This window comes from Procambarus clarkii, chromosome 2 (genome assembly GCF_040958095.1).
Source record: "Procambarus clarkii isolate CNS0578487 chromosome 2, FALCON_Pclarkii_2.0, whole genome shotgun sequence".
Taxonomy (NCBI): Eukaryota; Metazoa; Arthropoda; class Malacostraca; order Decapoda; family Cambaridae; genus Procambarus; species Procambarus clarkii.
In genome coordinates, this window is record NC_091151.1 from 47,128,088 (window position 1) to 47,149,741 (window position 21,654).

Sequence of the window (21,654 nt, forward strand, 5' to 3'; positions counted from 1 at the left end):
AGTTTCTTAAACTTGCACATAAGTTGTGTGTGTTCCAGCATTATCCTCACACTCTAGTTCCACTTTGTGGCCAACTGTTGTTTGCTGAACAATGCTAGTAGTTGTATCAGTTGTTGTTGTGGTGGTATTAGTTGTTGTAGTGGTGTATCAGTCGTTGTTGTGGTAGTATTAGTTATTGTAGTGGTAGTATTAGTGGTTGTAGTGGTAGTATCAGTCATTGTAGTGGTAGTATCAGTCGTTGTAGTGGTTGTATCAGTCGTTGTAGTGGTGTATCAGTCGTTGTAGTGGTAGTATTAGTTGTTGTAGTGGTAGTATCAGTTGTTGTAGTTTTGTATTAGTTGTTGTAGTGGTAGTATCAGTCATTGTAGTGGTAGTATCAGTCGTTGTAGTGGTAGTATCAGTCATTGTAGTGGTAGTATCAGTCGTTGTAGTGGTGCATCAGTCGTTGTAGTTTTGTATTAGTTGTTGTAGTGGTAGTATCAGTCGTTGTAGTGGTGTAACAGTTGTTGTAGTGGTGGTATAAGTTGTTGTAGTGGTAGTATCAGTCGTTGTAGTGGTAGTATCAGTCATTGTAGTGGTAGTATCATTGTAGTGGTAGTATCAGTCGTTGTAGTGGTAGTATCAGTCGTTGTAGTGGAAGTATCAGTCGTTGTAGTGGTAGTATCAGTCGTTGTAGTGGAAGTATCAGTCGCTGTAGTGTGAAGTAGTAGTAGTATCTCTATTATTATTAGTATCATCATTATTAGTAGCTATGACACCATTATTAGTAGTATTATAGGTAGTAATTATAGTATTCAAATATTTGTTAGTTTTATTAATAGATGTAGTAACTAGCACTGTTACTGGTTATTATTATTAATAGAAGTAATAGTAGTAGTTTTAACATTATTATTTATCTTAATATTTAAGAAGGAATTAGCTTTATTTTTTTATATTTTATTTACAAATATTTATCTTTCTCGCCGTCCATTCCTCTGATTATCTTCCATTCTCCTCTTCCTCTTCTTTCTCTCTTTCTTTCTGTCTCTCTCTCTTCTGTCTGTTCATCACAGCATTCTAAAGTACTTCTCTAACCTCATCAATCAGACTGTAGTTATTCTTCCTCTCTTACGCTTCTTCTACATTCCTTCCATTCTTAGTCTCTTTAATCATTCCTTTCCTCTCTATTTTTCCTTTTATTTATCACTGTCTCCCTTTCGCTTATTTTCCTTCCCTCTTTATCTTTAGGGTATAATTAATACCTCCCATTTTCTCTAAATTATTTTCATTTAACTCTCATTCTTCTTCCTTCCCTATTCTTATCCTTCTATTTTTATCATTTCCATCCCAATTCCTCTCTCTCTCTCTCCCTTCTCTGCCTACTTGTTCTCTCTCTCTCCCTTCTCTGCCTACTTGTTCTCTCTCTCTCCCTTCTCTGCCTACGTGTTCTCTCTCTCTCTCCTTCTCTCTCAGCCTGTTAGCTCTCCCTTCTCTCTTGCATATTATGCTGTTTATCCTCTTCTTTCCTCCATACTCCTTATCGATTTACTTGCTTCGTCAATATTGCAACATTTACTGAGTAACTTTGCAATATTGAGAAAGGGAAGCAGGTCATCACAATGAACATACTGTCAATGGGAGAATGAATAGGGTGAATACGAGTGAGGTGTTAGTACTGGGAATGGGGGCATGAATTAAGTGGTAGTATTAGGATGGGTAAGGCAGTTGGGATGGGCAGGAAGGGGAAGGAAGGGGGGAGGGGAGGGGGAGGGGTGGGGCGAGGGTAGGGGGAAGGGAAGGGGGGGAAGGTAGGGAAAGGAATTAAAATAAGTTGCAGAATTAGTTCAGGGGAGGGAGGAAGGGGTGGAGGTATGTGGATAGTCAGAACGAAGCAGGAGAGGTTTACTGAGGCAGGATAGTCTGGAATGATAGGGAGGGGGGGGGGAGTGGGGGGAGGGGGGCAGGTAGGAGAGGGGTGAGGGGTGTGGAAGCCCCGGGCTAGTTGGAGTGGATGTGTCAGAACGTTAGGGAGGGTCAGGGCTGAAGAAGTGGATGGGGTTAGGGCCTCAGGGAAGGACGTCACGTTAGTGGGATAGTTGGTGTCAGGGACGGACTGCGGGTCATGTGGAGGGGGGATAGTGGATGATGGATAGGCGAGTATGACATGAGGGATACGAGCAAGATAACTGAAGGAAGGCAAGAGAGACGAAGGGTTATGAAAACAAATATTATGAAAGTGTTCAGCCAGTATGACCATATAGGACATGAAGGAAGGGATAGGAGAGAATAGATTATGAAGAAGGATAGAGAAGGAACGGATAACCACTGGAACAGAAGCTATGAGGTGGTGGTGAAGCGGCCAATTACCCAACCAAGAGATACACTTCCCCTCGCTTCAAACAAGATGTATAAACAAAATTAAACTAGATATAGTGATCATCTAGAAGAAAAACAGCAACAAACAGCGAGCATAGAAGACTCTTGACACAAAATATCCCATCAAATATAACCTCTCAAACATATTCTCAAACCATCTTGACAGTGTCTTCATATCTCGACAGTACTTAAGATACGAAAACATTATCATTACTCCTTTATTTTTTAACAGACTATACTTATATTCCCTTTACGCCAGGTAGAACGTGTAAATAAAACCATCTCCTTGTAATAACTCTGATATGTTTACTGTTCAAAGGTGACAATAGGACAAGGGGAGAGGGGAGGAGGATAGGGTCGTGACGCTACACAAATTGGGGTCACAACCATACCTGTGATAAGGGCGAGTTTATACTTAAGACCCAGACGCCCACACCAACCCAACCCCACCCACGACTCCTCTTCTGAAAGTTCTCAGCACTAGTGATTCCTCTTCCGAAAGGTTTCTGAACTAGGGATTCCTCTTCTGAAAGTTCTCAGCACCAGGAGTTCCTCTTCTGAAAGTTCTCAGCACTAGTGATTCCTCTTCTGAAAGTTCTCAGCACTAGGGATTCCTCTTCTGAAAGTTCTCAGCCCCAGGAATTCCTCTTCTGAAAGTTCTCAGCACTAGTGATTCCTCTTCTGAAAGTTCTCAGCACTAGTGATTCCTCTTCTGAAAGTTCTCAGCACCAGGAATTCCCCTTCTGAACGTTCTCAGCACTAGTGATTCCTCTTCTGAAAGTTCTCAGCACCAGGGTGTCGCGTGAGAGACAATAGTCGTGTTTTAGCTCCCTGGTAAGGCAGAGTGTGTGGAGGTACAGAGCTCAGGGCACAGGGCGGGCGAGGCTGGGGGAGTTGCGGGAGTAACATTGCGCAGTCCGCACGCAGACTAGAGGGACAATCGCTGCTAGCAGACGTCAACCTACAGTGGGAAGGAAGGGAGGGAGAGGGAAACTGTCTGCCTCTTTGTCTTATATTCTCTTCTTTATTCTCTGCTTCCTTCATCATCGTCTCCTCCTCTTTCTCTAACTCCTTCGTCTCTCGTGCCTACCACCCAACTCCGTTACGCAAAAAAAAAAACATATTTACAAAACAGTATTGTTACGAAGGGGAAGAAAATATATTAAGCGTAAAAAGATAAACCATATGCTCATATATCACAATATTATCGATAGAACACGCAGGTAGAGAACTACGGTCGCTCCAGGCAGGTGTCTACCCCCAGGTGTCATTAGTGGCACCTCACCTGGACACCCCAAGGCGTCCTCCCCCCCCCCCACACAGTGGCACTCTTCACGATAGCCGGATGCTGGGGACGTCGATGTTGCTCCTCGACCCTTGCAGCCTATATATCTCGAGTGAAGGATGTTAGATTTACCGCCCTCATCATGTCTATCAGCCAGTGTGATGAGGAACTAATCTCTTGTCGATCTTACCGCACCTGAGTAAAGTGTCTATGGATTGATGGTATCACGTAAGTCAAGGCTCATGCTTAAGTGTCTCCTCTCTTCTCTATGACTCGAGTTAGAAATGATCTTCACCCGCGTCACTAGCGTGAATTTTAAGAAGATTAGTTCGCTAGTGTTGACATATATTTTCAAGATCAGCCACAGAGGTCAATATCCTGGCACGAGTGATCCTGAAAATGTCAGCACTCAGGCATGAGTGACCTCAGAGATCAGTATCCTGGCACTAGTTACCCGGGGGGGGGGGGGCAGGCACTCTGGAAGGACCACTGCCACAGCTCGACCGTACTAACGACTTTGACACATGATAAGTTCGGGGCGCTCAGAAAATCCATTCTGAACCAGACGAGGGAGACCCCACTGGAGAAAGTGGTCTCCACGGCCCATCGGGACACGATTGGCCTCATCAGCAAGCTCGTCTGTCTGATCATAAGGCCTTTTACGAACCCCCATACGAGACGTCGAGGACTAATCGTTCTCGCTGTCCTCGTTATTGGAGCCTCCCAATTCATCGGTGACGTTGATATCCTCGTCGGAGTAGTCGCCGTCAGCCTCTTGGTAAGGGAAGGCATATGGACCCGTCGTCTTCCCGTAGCTGGAGAGGGACGACAGGTCCTTGATCTGTATCTTAGCCGGCATTGACGACGCTAGCGACGACGCGAAGGGGTCCGTTCTGGCCTGCTGGCTGACAAAAGTGTCGTCTTCACCCCGGCCCGGATATTCCGGGTCCTTCTGGTACAAGTCGTCGCTTGGCTGGAGGCTGAGATCGTCTTTGGAGGAGGCGACGGTGGTGGGAGACCTGACGTCGTCACCCACGTCGGAGAGATCGGGGTTGGGGTTGTTTTTGGTAGGCAGAGTCTGCTCCCTGGTTCCACCCGCCGCCAGCAGCTCCCGCTCCTTCGAGTTCCGCCACTTCATTCGCCGGTTCTGGAACCAGATTTTAACCTGCAAGTGACAAGATATCAAACGTTAGCACTCCGGAACCTGAACTTCACCTCCAAGTAACATGAAGAGATCACAACTTAGCATTCTGGAACCTGAACTTCACCTCCAAGTAACAAGAAGAGATCACAACTTAGCACTCTGGAACCTGAACTTCCCCCTACAAGTAGCAAGAGATTATAATATTCTGACGTGAAGTTGTAAGTCAAGGGCGATAATAAGCACACAAGGTATATGGTTCAGAAGCCTCTGCAAGCCAGTAACAGAAATTCAGCAGTCAGAAGGGGGAAGGAACAGCCAGATGCTGCACGCAGCAGTCAGCTGCTTTGATTAGCGGTCAGCGGCGAGGATAAGTCAGCACCAATCAGCTTGTCCGTTACAAATGCCAGTATTTCCATCCTAACCACTTGGGCTGGACGGTAGAGCGACGGTCTTGCTTCATGCCGGTCGGCGTTGAATCCCCCCACCGTCTAGGTGGTTAGGCACTATTCCTTCCCATCCCAAGACCTTATCCTGACCCCTTCCAAGTGCTATAGTCATAATGGCTTGGCGCTTTCCGCTTGACAATTCCCTCCCTACGTTACAAGTGACAGTATTTCCGTTACAAGTAAAGTATTTCTGGTACAAGGGACAGGTCTCGTCACTTGCTGGTCACAACTACATAACTACGCTCTGAGATTCAGAATGTCGAGCAAAATGCGCAAGAAAGCGATAAAATAAATAAAGAAAACAGATTGAGCCGCGTTTCCCGCGCGTGAGGTGTCCGTTACTTATTTTAAATGTAATTAGAAAATAATGAGACTTACACCACTTCCTACACGTCGCCGTAAATCAAGTCCAGACAAGGCGACCACTGATTGGTCGAAGAAGCAAGACGCGTCGTGATTTGTGGAAGAAGTTTTGTAACAAAGCCTCTGAGTGGTCGATGAAGTTGTAAGGCCGGCGGTGATTGGTGGCAGCTGTGTTCTGATGGAGTGGAGCGTTAACTCGACAAATGTGTTATTATGACCCGCCAAGATTTATAGCGAGCCGCTGGCTGGCTGCCTGGCTGGCTCGGAGAGGCACTGGCGGGAAAAAGAACATTTACCGCCATTGTTTTTAGCTGTGTTTAATGGTTATTGCCAGCGTTTATATGTGTTCTTAGTGGCGGTACTTGGCAACTTGCTCATGACGCGTACAAGAGCCTTTACTTAAGTGTTGGCAACGCTGCAGAGGACGTGTACAATGGCTTTCATTTAAAAGCTTTTGTTTACAGCTGTTGTTGACATTTGAGCGCGGCCCTCGCCTGCACAACCCTGGCTTTCGCAACTAGAGATTAATTACAGATCGTTTAAGACATGAGGTTATTGTAGAGTTCTTGATAACGTGCCTTAAACGAGCCCTTAAGGTGCATTGCGCAAATGTCTTGATGAACACTTAAGCTTGCAGCTTAAGTGTTCAGTGGTGAGCACTTAAGTGGTCGGGTGGCAAACACTTAAGCTTGTAGCTTAAGTCAAATTAATTATGAAATGCTGGCCACATATTTTTTTTTAATGTTACAATTAAGGCTACTTCCTTTGCCTCTATGCAGAGTTCTGTGCGCTATCGCAGATCATTGGCACTATCGCAGATCATTGGCACTATCGCAGATCACTGGCACTATCGCAGATCACTGGCACTATCGCAGATCACTGGCACTATCGCAGATCACTGGCACTATCGCAGATCGTTGGCACTATCGCAGATCATTGGCACTATCGCAGATCATTGGCACTATCGTAGATCACTGGCACTATCGCAGATCACTGGCACTATCGCAGATCACTGGCACTATCGCAGATCACTGGCACTATCGCAGATCACTGGCACTATCGCAGATCACTGGCACTATCGCAGATCACTGGCACTACCACAACTAACAGTCTTTTCCATTTGCAAGTCTTGAGGAATATTGAAAAGAAGCCATCTTGGTCTATTATTAACAGGAGTTTGTACTTTTTTGAACAGTTTGTCCATTTTTATCTAAAATTTTCTTTATTACAAAGTGAACAGAAAAGATTTGATGATTGGTAGGAACGTGGAGGACTTGAACGATTGGATGGACGTAAATAAACGCACGTTTCTGCACGCTCACGAATATATATTAACGCTCACGAACGATAAAGGGGTCACGAACGTAAACAAAGATTTATGGAAAAGAATGAAGACAATAAGTCACCCTGCCTCTCTCCACCCGTTACACTTACCCTGGCGCTCTCTTTCCCTTCTCCCTGGCGCTCTCTCTCTCTCCCTGGCTCTCTCTTTCCCCCCCAAACCCTCACCTTGGCTCTTATCTTCCCTCCCTCCCTCACTCTTCCTCCCTCCCTAAGAAACACATTAATTTACCGAAGGGAAATGTGTATCGTGTGCGCCCCTTTCGACACGGCCAGTAATAATATCGCTGTGATAAATAAAGGCCGACCCGTCTCCACCAACTGTCGCCGGCATGAGCGCCCTGCTAATGATGAGGCGGTGTGGTGTTATCGTGGCGCCTGCTCCACACCCGAGGCGTCCGCTCCACACCCGAGACTCCTGCTCCACACCCGAGGTGCCTGCTCCACACCCGACGCGTCCGCTCCACACCCGAGGCTCCTGCTCCATACCCGAGGCGTTTGCTCCACACCCGAGGCGTCCGCTCCACACCCGAGGCGGGTGTTGTTCTGACATTGACGCCACACCCGAGTCTGGTGATGCTCTGACGCGGGCGCCACACCCAAGGCGGCACAAATGTGAACAAAGCCCGTGAAAGTGGGGTGTGGAGAAGAGATGTGTGACAAGTGTGGAAGGAATCAGCTTTGAAAGTAGTGGTCGGGGCGTGAGAGAGCAGTGAAAAGTGCGCCAAACCGGAAAAGAAAACAACGGTGAGAGGAGAAGCGCAAGAGGAGCAAAAAACGCGGGAAAGTGAAGAAAAACATCACAGGAACGTCAATCAAAACAACTGAAAAAATATTTAAAAGCAAAAATGCTTCCAAACCACGATAGACGATAGAGAAAAACGTTCCCGTCTAATCTCTGGATACAAATAAGTGGGCGATGAGTACAAAGAGTGTATTGAAAACAGACCTCGGTAATGAGTACAAAATGTGCAGAACTGGTGTATTGAGTAGAGTGCAACGAGTACAGACTGTGTTAAATAGTGAGAAGAGCCGTGTAGTTTCGTTTATGGTGGAGGTGGTGAAGGAAGATAGTGAAGGAAGATAGTGAAGGGTGATAACCAAACTACACACCAGAAGATGAGGAGACGACGACGACGACGTCCTCTACCTCTACCCTACCTGTCCTCATCACAATCGACTTGAGAATGGTCCAGGACGGACCGAAACGTCGTTGTCCCTTCAACTTCTAGTGTGTGGTCTGATCAACATACTTCAGCCCCGTTATTGTGACTCATCGCCTGCAGACGACGACGACGACGTTTCGGTCCGTCCTGAACCATTATTATATGGTTCGGTCATCATATCTTCAGCCACGTTATTGTGACTCATCGTCCGCGGTAAAGGATGTTGGAGGAGATGGTAGTGGTGGAGGAGGACGGTGGTGATAGTCGATAATGGAGGCGATGACAGAGGCAGTGGTGGCGAAGGAAGTAAATCACGTTTTCAGCCACGCCACGTTTACAGGAAATTAGCGGCTAGAGGAAGTTGGAAGTGGAGGAAGCTGACAGGTGTGGAAATAGAGGAAGTTAGCAAGTGCGGAAGTAGAGAAAGTTAGCAGTTGCGAAAGTAGAGAAAGATAGCAGGTGTGGAAGTGGAGGAAGGGGAAACTTTTGAAGGAGGCGGAGTAGATAGCGGTGGCAGAGGATGCATGAAGAAAGTGACAGTCCGGAGAGGAATACATGGTGTAAAAGGGAAATACACAATAAGTGGAGAAAGATGATAATCAGCGAACAATTAATGGATAATAGAACAAATACGGAAAGCACCAGGTATAAAAAAAAAAAAAATAACGGTTAGAGTAGAAGAAAACCAGAGGAATTGGAGAAAAAGTGCAACAGAGGACAAAATATGAAAAAAAGTGTGGAAAAAAAACAATAAAAAGCGCGTACGTGAAGTCAAAAAACAAAACAAATCAACAAAAATCCCAAGATCCACAAAAGACAACCTCAGCGCTAGAATTAGACGGCAAATGGATCAGTTACTCCCAAAATACGTCAAAAGTGCTGACAAACCCGTAGGCTGCCGACAGTTGCCGGTGAAGGCACGAGGACAATACTCCCCGGAGGCTGGTGAGGGTCCCAGTTACCCCCCGAGGCCCGAGGCAAGTGGCAAACCACGCCCGGAACACCGTAACAAATCTGATCAAAACTGGAATTAGAAAGGCGTGAAGAATGAGAAAAACGTCACTGGTGATGAAACTGCATGTGAAGGAAAATCAGAGAAAGTAGCGGACAGCGTAGTTTGACTTATAAATAATAATAATAATAATATAGTAATAATAATACAAAAATACTACTACTACTAATAATAATAATACTATTATAAGAAGCTTTACCAGACGTGAACACCTTATCCGGCTAAGAAAATTTTCCTTATCCGGAAAATACGGCTTTCCAAGACCTGGAAACAGTCAGCGTCTATAATGGACGGTGTGGACAAGAAAGGTCGGGTGTAATTGATGTAGTGTATAAACAGAAAACGATAGTCAACATTCGTAATAACTTTGAATAACAAAACACGTGGACATAATGCTTATAAACAATGAAATCACAATAAGGTAATGGATCAAGGAATCAACACTGAAGCCGTGTAGGTAGTACTCCAGGTTAAATTGCTTTTAAAAAAACATCATGGTGCAGTCAGTGTGCGTGTCTGAATTTAGAGACGCGGGTTCGAACCTAGTGTACGGCTTCAATATACATCGAAAATGTTTATATTAACGATATATGTACTTGCCTGGGAATCTTTGAGGCCGAGTTTCTCCGCCAACTTCTTGCGATCTGGCTTACTTATATACTTCTGAACCTGGAACCTGTCCTCCAGGCCCTTACGTTGAAAGTCACTGAACACCGCCCGTCGAAGCATGCCGCGTCTGGGCTTGCCCCTCACGCCAACGCCCATCGCCGCCCACGGGAAGGTGCTGGGAAGAGGAACGCCGCCCATTCCACCTACTGTCCCGTATACTGCCAGCGCGAAGGTAGGAAAAGAAATAAAGGATTGTTATTAGTAAAGCGACCACTCTACAGATCAGATATAAGACTATATGCGAATTATATAGATTCCCCCCAGACTATGTTTAGAAATCTTGCTCCAAACTTACACACACTCACACGTTCACTCAACCATGGACAAACAGACGGGTCAAGCGCTTGCTGCCTCGCTCCCACTATGTTGCGGAGGCAACCTAAAAAATAAATGGATAAATAAGAGCATGGATTAACCTTAAATATCAAACAAATTAATTCACGATAGGAAAAAATATATTAAATCTTAATGGCTCTTAATGTTGGCAATGAAAACAATGGTCTTTGCTTGATTTGGAACAGCGATAGATTAAACAAAAATGAGCATGGAGTATTTTATTATAATTCTCTCTCTCTCTCTCTCTCTCTCTCTCTCTCTCTCTCTCTCTCTCTCTCTCTCTCTCTCTCTCTCTCTCTCCCTCTCAAACAAGGATTTATAATTCATAATAGTTGACAAACAGGGATATGTTTTTAGGCTTTCATACTCTTCCAAATTCTCTCACATTACCTTTCTCATTATCTCTCCCACTCTGCTTCTCCCCCATCTATTCCTACTCTCTCTCTCCAACCTCTTATCCGCCCAACCTATCCCCCTCTCTTTCCCTTCTTCCCTTTCGCTACCTCACCTTCTAATTTCCATTTCCCTCCCTCTCTCTCCTGGTGTCTCTGTCCACCTCCGTGCGTGTGGACCACTCACCGTTCAAGTACGTTTATTGAGACAGATACATCCCAGAGGGATAGCGTAGTTTAGGTTAGGTCTACCCCTCGCCCTCCCAGCTTACCGTTGAGGTAGGGCGGCCTGCAGGAGAGTAGAGGCTGCAGTGGGGAGTGGATGATTGGCCTAGGTCTGGCCAGCTGCGGGAGTCCGCCCAGTCGCTCTCCTATACTGCCGCCGCCGCCGCCGCCCTCTGTCACGGAACCCTATACGTTAGTATGTGGCGCACTGACTGCTGTGTCACACCGGGTGGGGGATAGTGAGGGATACACCCGGTGGTGGTGGGGGGATAGTGTGTGACTCTGGCTATGTCACACCGGGTGGGGGATAGTGTGTGACTCTGGCTATGTCACACCGGGTGGGGGATAGTGAGGGATACACCCGGTGCTATGTGACAGGGAGGGACGGGGAAAGGCTAGGTTGTTTGGGTGGTGGAGTTCAATTCCAATAAGTGTAAGGTAATGATAATAGATGGGAAAGGGGAGACAGAAAACCCAGAAGGTGTCTACACCATACACGGTAGACAACTGCAGGAATTGTTGAGAGGAAAACATTTGGGTTTAGATACATGTCTAACACCAGAGGCACACACACACAGGCAGGCTGACATCAGCGGCATATGGGACGCTGGTAAACATTTGAACGTCGTTTTAGAAACCTAAACCGGGACGCTTTTAAGACATTAGACTAACACCGGAATATGCGGCACAGGTCTGGAATTCATCCCTTGTGAAGTATGCAACAAAAATTGAAAAAGTGCAGAGGTTTGCAACTAGATTAGTGAACTAGTGACACTGAAGGATATATGACACACTGGCTCGCATATATGACACACTGATCACTGGCACAACATCTCTGGTTCGTATGCAACACCATTCAACGTTTAGTAGCTGCAAATCGTTGCCGATGAGTTAGACACCTAACCCATGAATGTCTCGAGGAGGCGACGACGTTTCGGGCGTTCGTGAACCAACATGAATCCGGGGTAAGACCTTTTCGGTCTATACAACGGACCAAAACGTTATCACTTTCTATACTTTCAGACGTGCGCGTTGGTCGACTCACTACTATCTAACTTAAGAATCCAGCACTAAAAATAATTTATTTTTATAAATCAAATTATAGTAAGTCTTTACTGATATTAAGTAAAATATTTCAATGATCTACAGTAGAATTAGAAGTAGCTATTTTCACATTGTTTAAATAAAATAGTAGTTTGCATTAAGCGTAATTATTTAACCTGACCTTTTATAATTTAAATTAATTAAACCCTTGGGAGGGGGGGGGGAAGGGGGGGGACAAGAATTAGACCAATTACTTTGTTTATTCCATTTGTAAGTGGCTTCCTAGGCTATGTCGGTCACACCTAAGAACATAGGAAGAAGAAGAACATAAGAATAGAGGTAACTGAATAAGGCATATTGACCTAAACGAGGCAGCTCCTATTTATAATCACCCAATCTCAATCATATATATGTCTAACCTATGCTTGAAACAATCAAGGGATCCTACACCTATGGTAAGGTGCAGAGATCTTTCCAAAGGTACGTCTTCCAATCTGTACGTGTTCCAATCCGTGCGTGTTCCAATCCGTTCGTGTTCCAATCTGTACGTGTTCCAATCCGTACGTGTTCCAACCCGCACGTGTTCCAACCCGTACGTGTTCCAATCCGTTCGTGTTCCAATCTGTACGTGTTCCAATCCGTACGTGTTTCAATCTGCACGTGTTCCAATTCGCACGTGTTCCAACCCGTACGTGTTCCAACCCGTACGTGTTCCAACCCGTGTTCCAATCCGTACGTGTTCCAACCCGTGTTCCAATCCGTACGTGTTCCAACCCGTGTTCCAATCCGTACGTGTTCCAGCCCGTACGTGTTCCAACCCGTGTTCCAACCCGTACGTGTTACAACCCGTGTTCCAACACGTTCCAGCTCATTTATAACCCACAGGTAATCCCTGGGTAATCTACACGCATCCTGAAGGTAATCCTATGAAATCCTGACGAAAGGTTATTGATGTACCGGGTGACACATCAACCCGGGACTGTTGATGTACCGGGCGACACATCAACCCGGGACTGTTGATGTACCGGGTGACACATCAACCCGGGACTGTTGATGTACCGGGCGACACATCAACCCGGGGCCATTGATGTACCGGGTGACACATCAACCCGGGACTGTTGATGTACCGGGCGACACATCAACCCGGGACTGTTGATGTACCGGGTGACACATCAACCCGGGACTGTTGATGTACCGGGCGACACATCAACCCGGGACTGTTGATGTACCGGGTGACACATCAACCCGGGACTGTTGATGTACCGGGCGACACATCAACCCGGGGCCATTGATGTACCGGGTGACACATCAACCCGGGACTGTTGATGTACCGGGCGACACATCAACCCGGGGCCATTGATGTACCGGGTGACACATCAACCCGGGACAGTTGATGTACCGGGCGACACATCAACCCGGGACAGTTGATGTACCGGGCGACACATCAACCCGGGACTGTTGATGTACCGGGCGACACATCAACCCGGGACTGTTGATGTACCGGGCGACACATCAACCCGGGACTGTTGATGTACCGGGCGACACATCAACCCGGGGCCATTGATGTACCGGGTGACACATCAACCCGGGACTGTTGATGTACCGGGCGACACATCAACCCGGGACTGTTGATGTACCGGGCGACACATCAACCCGGGGCCATTGATGTACCGGGTGACACATCAACCCGGGACTGTTGATGTACCGGGTGACACATCAACCCGGGACTGTTGATGTACCGGGTGACACATCAACCCGGGACAGTTGATGTACCGGGCGACACATCAACCCGGGGCCATTGATGTACCGGGTGACACATCAACCCGGGACTGTTGATGTACCGGGTGACACATCAACCCGGGGCCATTGATGTACCGGGTGACACATCAACCCGGGACTGTTGATGTACCGGGTGACACATCAACCCGGAACCGTTGATGTACCGGGCGACACATCAACCCGGAACCGTTGATGTACCGGGCGACACATCAACCCGGGCCGTTGATGTACCGGGTGACACATCAACCCGGGACTGTTGATGTACCGGGTGACACATCAACCCGGGCCGTTGATGTACCGGGCGACACATCAACCCGTCACATCTGTCCCAGCCGGATGTGAATGCGACCGCCCAATTAACGGGTTTGTTAGGTTAGCTAACACCATATTTAACTAATGGCTAATCTATTAAGTGATTTACTCTCTGACTACTTAACTAATCTGACTAGTGGTCCGTTTGTCTCCAGATCTGACTGAATTAGTTCATTTTTTTAAGTTACTAAAGCCAATAAAGTGACTTTATTTCGCACTAAAAAAAATTGCAAAGAATAAACTCAAGAGTTTCCTTTATTGGATAATGAACACGGCGCCCATAAACATATATATGATTTGAAAATGAGTTTTCCCACTGAAAAGAAAAAAAAAATAGCATTGAAAAAAGTTTGAAAATTAAAGATCGTTTAATTCAAATTTAAATCTTAACGGCCGAAGGCCAAGCATGCCAGTAACCGTTTAACAAAAATGCCTTCTAATTACAGCGATTATTAGCTTATAATGAGCTTTCTGACATGCACACCACATCTTTTTATAGATGCATGTAATATTTTGCATATTTCCCCTTATGTTTCACGCTGTAGTTTAGCTCCAGGACTAAACAAGGGACTAAACAATTTAACGGTCCGCCAAATTTTCCAGAACGTTTGAACAATTTAATAATTTACGTGATAAATGTATCTTTGCAGTATCCGATAAGGCAATAATATGACCACAAGAGGATATGTACATACACACACACTCAAATCCTAATGCTATTCACATATGTAAATATAATTAGAAAACCTGAGTGAAAGTCATTGAAATATTGACTCCCAACCCAACAAACACATCTACGTTAGTACATGTAGGCGAGTACACACGTACACACACACACACACCTTGATGTAGAGTGGGTAGATTGTGTCTTCCTGTACTGCCAGAAGGCATTTGACACAGTTCCACACAAGTCTTATATACAAATTAAATAGTTCTATAAGGAGTAAGCAAGAAGATGCTAGTCTGAACTAGTGAGTACCTCTCTGATTGGAAACAGAGTTAGGGTGAGGTGGAAAGACCACAAGTGGGAGGGCAAAGGTTCAGTTACCAAAAGACAGGGTACCAAAAGGATACCCAGGAAGGTATCCTTTTACCTCTCGGGTATCCTTTTGGTACCTTTTTGAGGGTATACATGCCCTTCAGAGATCGCCAGGACAAACGCTTCTCCACTTTGAATCTAGATAAATGATTACAGTTCCCACTGTACTCGAGCCACACCTAAGGAAACCCATCAAGATAGAGAACTGAGGTGTGCAACACTGCACGTAGCAACACTACTCGCAGCAACACTGCACGTAGCAACACTGCTTGCAGCAACACTGCACGTAGCAACACTGCTCGCAGCAACACTGCACATAGCAACACTACTCGCAGCAACACTGCACGCAGCAACACTGCACATAGCAACACTGCTCGCAGCAACACTGCACATAGCAACACTACTCGCAGCAACACTGCTCGCAGCAACACTGCACGTAGCAACACTACTCGCAGCAACACTGCACCAGTTTCTACAATAAGAGGCTGACGGACCTGGACAATGCCAGGTAATGCAGGAGGCAAGCTAAGAACATTTGAGAGTCTCAAGAGAACTGATAAAGCTAATAAACAGGACATGTTTAGTGAAAGAGAAGCCAGATAAAAAGAACATGGATGTAAATATGAGACGTGGATGAGTTACAGGGAACGCGTGGAAAGGGAGGGAGGGGGAAGAGGAAGAGACAATAGAAGCCAATACGTTAAATAATAATAATAATAATAATAATAATAATAATAATAATAATAATAATAATAAAAATAAGTACGAAAGGAAACACTGCAGTAGACGTCTTCACACACACACACACACACACACACACACACACACACACACACACACACACACACACACACACACACATACATACACACATCATATTGACTTTACATGCGGGGATCCAGTCCCATTAAGGAGGGGTCAGTGAGGCCGTTTACACACTCAGCCGGCTGGGCTGGTCACACACACACACACACACACACACACACACACACACACACACACACACACACACACACACACACACACACACACACACACACACACGTTACTCTGTATCACCTACTCCACCCTACCCCCACACCCTTGTTGACACACTCGTACCCAGTACCTCGCCACTCCACCCTACCCACACCCATTGTTGACATACCCAGTTCCTAGCCATTACACCCCCACAACACCACCAACCACACACCCCTCCTCTCCTCGTCCCCTCAAACAACGCCTCTGCTGTAAACATTGAGCAAAAAGGAGAACTTTAAAGGAATTGTCTTCAATTGTTAACAATGAAAGGAATGAGAAAACCCACAGGAATATTGATTAGGATTCGAACCAATGTTCAGGGGTGTTCCCAGATGCACGCTCTAGTCGACCACGCCACGACATGGTCTAAAGACAGAGTGCATGGGGGGGGGGGGGGAATGGTGGGAAACCCCGGTTTGGGTTCAGTGGAAACTTCGGGAATCCTCGAGGGTGCAGTATAGTACCTCAGGTTGCAATTCTTTAGACCATGTCGTGGCGTGGTCGACTAGAGCGTGCATCTGGGAGCACTCAGCACATAGGTTCGAATCCTCATCAATATCACGATAATGTGATTTCTCTCTGTAATGAAAGGAATGTGAGATGTAAATACAAAATTCAACAGTCTCTCTCTCTCTTTCTCTCTCTCTCTCTCTCTCTCTCTCTCTCTCTCTCTCTCTCTCTCTCTCTCTCTCTCTCTCTCTCTCTCTCTCTCTCTCTCTCGCTCTCTCTCTCTCTCTTTCCAATACAGTGTTGTACATTTGTGCATTTCTCAGTTGCATGGCGCAAATACTTAATTTTTATACAAAAATGTCATGAAAATTACACATATCTGTTTATACTATTACAATGCAGTCTGAAAATTCTGAGTGGATTTTCAAGCTCCCCCCCCCCCCTTCCAGCTTTGTCTCCTATGGTCCTCCTGTGTGAGTGTGAGTGTGTGTGTGTGTGTGTGTGTGTGTGTGTGTGTGTGTGTGTGTGTGTGTGTGTGTGTGTGTGTGTGTGTGTGTGTGTTGGCAGCAGTCTTTCTTGCAGACATATTGAACATGACCGAAAGATATTCTAGCACGAATCTTCTCTATATGTTTGTTATGACGGAAACTGAAAAATTAACTTTCCAAAGTTCACTTCACAATTTGGCCTCGCAGTAAACTGTGCGTTTCGCTGATGCTCGCAACATACTCGGCGACGGAAGAGGATACATATATCATATACAAATATCAAGCAGCAGTGAGAGTAATTTAATGTCTAGACAATACTTCACGACCTGGTTGATACCTGGTTGATACCTGGTTGATGGGGTTCTGGGAGTTCTTCTACTCCCCAAGCCCGGCCCGAGGCCAGGCTTGACTTGTGAGACGACGATTAGGGTTGAAAATGATGGTAGAATCTGTAGGCGAGTGGCAGTAAATATTCTCGGCTTAATTAAATATTTCTCCCCACCCTTTATGTAAACATGAGGATTACTGGTACTGACTGACCTCCCCCAATTCGCGAGGGTCCGGGTTCGATCCCTTCTTTGCGCCTCTCACGGATCGGTTGGCTTAATTTTTTTGTTTGCATATTAATTAGGGTTCTTGAACAGATCTGGTATATGCTTCGGGCTGGAGTTATCGTAAACAAGGACTATATTTACCAGGCGATTCACGAAGCAGCACTTACGAACCTGTACATCTTTTCTCAATCTTTGGCGGCTTTGTTTACAATTATTAAACAGTTAATGAGCTCCGAAGCACCAGGAGGCTGTTTATAACAATAACAACAGTTGTTTGGCAAGTTTTCATGCTTGTAAACTGTTTAATAAATGTAACCAAAGCCGTCAAAGATTGAGGAAAGATGTACACGTTCGTAAGTACTTGCGTAATTGCTTCGTAAATCTGGCCCCAAGAGTGTGGAGGGACGCTCCCATCGTACCTGAGGGACGCACTTGTCCGACCCAAGCAGGAGTCGGACAATGAATAAGCCTGATTAACAAGAATTAATCAAAGGCTGATGAATTAGGTCACTTGGACCAACCTTGTCGGTACAAATACTTGACGAGAGATGATCTCATGATGAGAAAAGTTTCTTATTGTTTACCAGTTATATAAAGACGGGGATAAGACGGGGAAAATGAGATAAAGCTTCTGAATTTCCAACCTCCCCTTGCTAACACGTCCTAAAAAACGTGTTCCCGCAGCGTCCCTCATCATCGCCCCTCCCATCTCCCCCTCCCATCTCCCCCTCCCATCTCCCCCCTCCCGTCTTCCCCTCCCATCTCTTTTGAGCAATACATTCCTAAACTCTTTGGTGGGAGGCGTTAATGGCTGCCTCCTCTCCCACCCGTCCCTTCAACAGCGTAAGTAAACACGGAGGCAGAAACACACACACACACACACACACACACACACACACACACACACACACACACACACACACACACACACACACACACACACGTTACAAAGAACAACTTCAACGAAAGTGTCGAGAATAAATGGGACAAACCACTAGATACAGCAGGTAAATGAAAGTGAGAAACAAAGCCACTAACCAAGCCTCACAAACCAGTTGGTAAACAAGCTAACCAAACCAACCCACTAACCAGACCTCAAAGAGGTAGACAAACTAACCAACAGAGACTAAGAGCGGTAGAGGACGACCAATGGAGAGCGAGGAATACGAACCCTGACAAGTCAATGGCTCAATTACACGCACTGCCGGCTAACTACCTTTAAAATATATATATATAATACCACGACCATATATAACCACAAAAAGTTACCTAATTTAATAAACATAAAAAATTAACAGCCTAATAAACCCACCCAAAACCAACAAATATAAACAAAACACCTCGCATTTTGTCCGGATTCACTCACGAACGAAAACAAACGCGACGGCCCATTTTTGTGAATGGGTCCGGGATGCCACTTGCTGTGTGAGTGACAAGGCGCACTCGAGGGCGATCCTGGGAGAGAAAAGGTGTTGGAGGAAGAGAGGGGGAGATGGGCCGAGGCGGCCAGGGAAGAGGATTTGTAAATGGAGGGAACTGAAGGAGAGGGAAGATAGAGCTGGGGTGAGAAGTGAGGGAGAAAGTCGAGGAAGGTGTCAACGATCTGGTGAAGTATGGAGAGGGGGAGAATATGAGAGAGAGAGAGAGAGAGAGAGAGAGAGAGAGAGAGAGAGAGAGAGAGAGAGAAAGAATTTGAGAAATCTTCCCAGTTATCCCAGTCTGCTTCTCCGTCTTGTGCACCAGTCTTTCAAGAGGAACACTGTCAAATGCTTTTTGGCAGTCTAGGAAAACGCAGTCTACACCAGTCGCTTTTTTCCATCCTTATTTTAGTAACTCATAAACCTCAATCAAGTTTGCCAGGCACGACTTTTCCTTTCAAAATCCATGGTGTCACGCTACATGAAGTTTTGTACTGGTGTGATTGCTTGGAGGATCACAGGCGCCTAATCTGTGTTCGGGGATCGAATGCTGTCTATCTGTGTACATGTGAATGCACGCATGACTTTGTGTGTGACCATATATGTGTCTGCGTGTGTATATGCGTGACTGTGGGACTGTGTGAATATGTGTGCGTGTGTTCGACCAGTCACCAGCGCCAACTGGTGCTGATATGGAAGTCTTAGGCTTTCGATGCTAGTAGGGGGGTAGGGGGACAATTTCCGTCTATTGTTGCTAGTAGTGGTAGTTTTGTTGCAAAGTTGATAATAGTGGTAGTTATCAGATCTTGTTGCTAATAGTGTGAGAGTCAATCGGGACCGGGAGCTGAAGACCAGTGTGGTGGACCCTGTCTGCTAGTATAACGGACCCTAACTGACAGTATAGTGGAAAAATACTCTCAGTACAGTATAGGTTAGGATCTATACTGTACGGCGCTGGAACCAATCGTATTGGCATTTGCCTTTCCACTGGAGACTTTCGGCGCCATTGAGAGGCGGGGGTGGGGGGACCTGCTGCATGGGCAAAGGCTTCTCCAGCGTATCAACCTACCAACTGGCTTTGCGCCCTGGAGAGGCCACTCCAAACCGACAACCAGAGCGCAATATATATATATATATATATATATATATATATATATATATATATATATATATATATATATATATATACATATATATATATATAAACATCAGGCCTAACACTCAATCTAGCGTTCACTGGCAATTACTTTTGCCAGCATTGCCAATGAAACATTTCTTTAATAATAATGAAAGCATGATATATGCAAGATAAACGTAATTTGGTAATGAATATCATAATTACACATCACTGGCAACAGCTTTTTGAGACATCAGACAGCCATTGAACTTAAAAGGATTTATATTAATTCAAGTAATTAGGAAAATATGATTTTTTTTATCTCGAAATATTATGTGCAAGTTTTAAAGTATAACAGAGTGTGTGTGTATGTATGTTGTGTCTAATAGCCAGAACGCACTACTAGGCTTACTATGCAAAGCCTAGTTTGCCTAATAAGCCTAGTTTTCCTAGTGGTATATTTTTTTAATTTTTTATTATGAACTAATAAACCTTCCATTATATATGATTTATATTTTTTCAGTTAAAACTAACATAGAAATACGACAAAACCCAACTAAACTTACCTAACATAACTTATCTTTTCCTAATCTAACCTTAAACTAGCATAACTAAGTCATAAAGTTATGTTCTAATATAATATAATAATATTAATGCAAATAAACCATTTGGATTTTTTTTAAATAACGAAAATCAATCTGCCTATCAGGCAAATCGGGCCTTGCATACTAGGCCAAGTAGTGTGTTCTGGCTATTAGGTACGACATATGTTATATATATATATATATATATATATATATATATATGAGAGAGAGAGAGAGAGAGAGAGAGAGAGAGAGAGAGAGAGAGAGAGAGAGAGAGAGAGAGAGAGAGAGAGAGAGAGAGAGAGAGTGAGTTACAAACATCGCGATATTGACGTAGTTGAATCACCCTAAGTTATTATATTGAATATCGGTCAAAATTTAAGTTAGAGGTCACCGAGTAATAACAGCCCATTAAGTTCAGGTTGTGTTGCTAAGTTAAGCTTGCTTCAAAATGTCGATCGTCAGTGTGGAATTGAATGGAATTGAATGTATCAATTAATTATAAACAAAATGTATAGAAAAACATCCTTATTAACGGGAATTATGTTTTTTCGAAAACTCGGTCTAAATAGCAGCATTATACATATAATTAGATATGGAGGCCTGGTCGACGACCGGGCCGCGGGGACGTTAAGCCCCGGAAACACCTCAAGGTAAGGTACATATATCTAATTATACACAATGCAACTGGGGTACATGGTACCTTAACCGCTTAATTAACCATCAGTGACCGTACAAAAGACGATGGTAGCCGAGGCTAATTCCCCATCACCCCGACGGCACTTTGATGGTAATCTTGGACATAGTTATTTTATCAAATCACCTCCTTTTTGTGGGGCCACGTGAGCAACACAATTTTTTTTTTATCTTAAGGGGTATCAATTAATATAATTATAGTAGGGGAGTAATAGTAATTTGCCTAATCTAGCCACGCTGGGGACCAATCAACGGTCACTACTAACCACGCTGGGGACCAATCAACGGTCACTACTAACCACGCTGGGGACCAATCAACGGTCACTACTAACCACGCTGGGGACCAATCAACGGTCACTACTAACCACGCTGGGGACCAATCAACGGTCACTACTAACCACGCTGGGGATCAATCAACG

At 45.1% G+C, this 21,654-nt stretch overlaps 1 protein-coding gene across 1 annotated transcript in view; it reads right to left on the reverse strand.

Moving 5' to 3' along the window:
* Positions 1-2,641: 2,641 nt before the first annotated feature.
* Positions 2,642-21,654, reverse strand: part of Dbx — a 28,212-nt gene continuing 9,199 nt past the window's right edge. The window contains exons 2-4 of the mRNA XM_045748972.2: positions 10,782-10,907; positions 9,713-9,939; positions 2,642-4,805 (exon numbers count right to left, since the gene is read on the reverse strand). Coding sequence (XP_045604928.1) covers positions 4,329-4,805; positions 9,713-9,939; positions 10,782-10,907 — 830 coding nt within the window. The 3' untranslated portion in view covers positions 2,642-4,328. The remainder of the gene's footprint in view (positions 4,806-9,712; positions 9,940-10,781; positions 10,908-21,654) is intronic.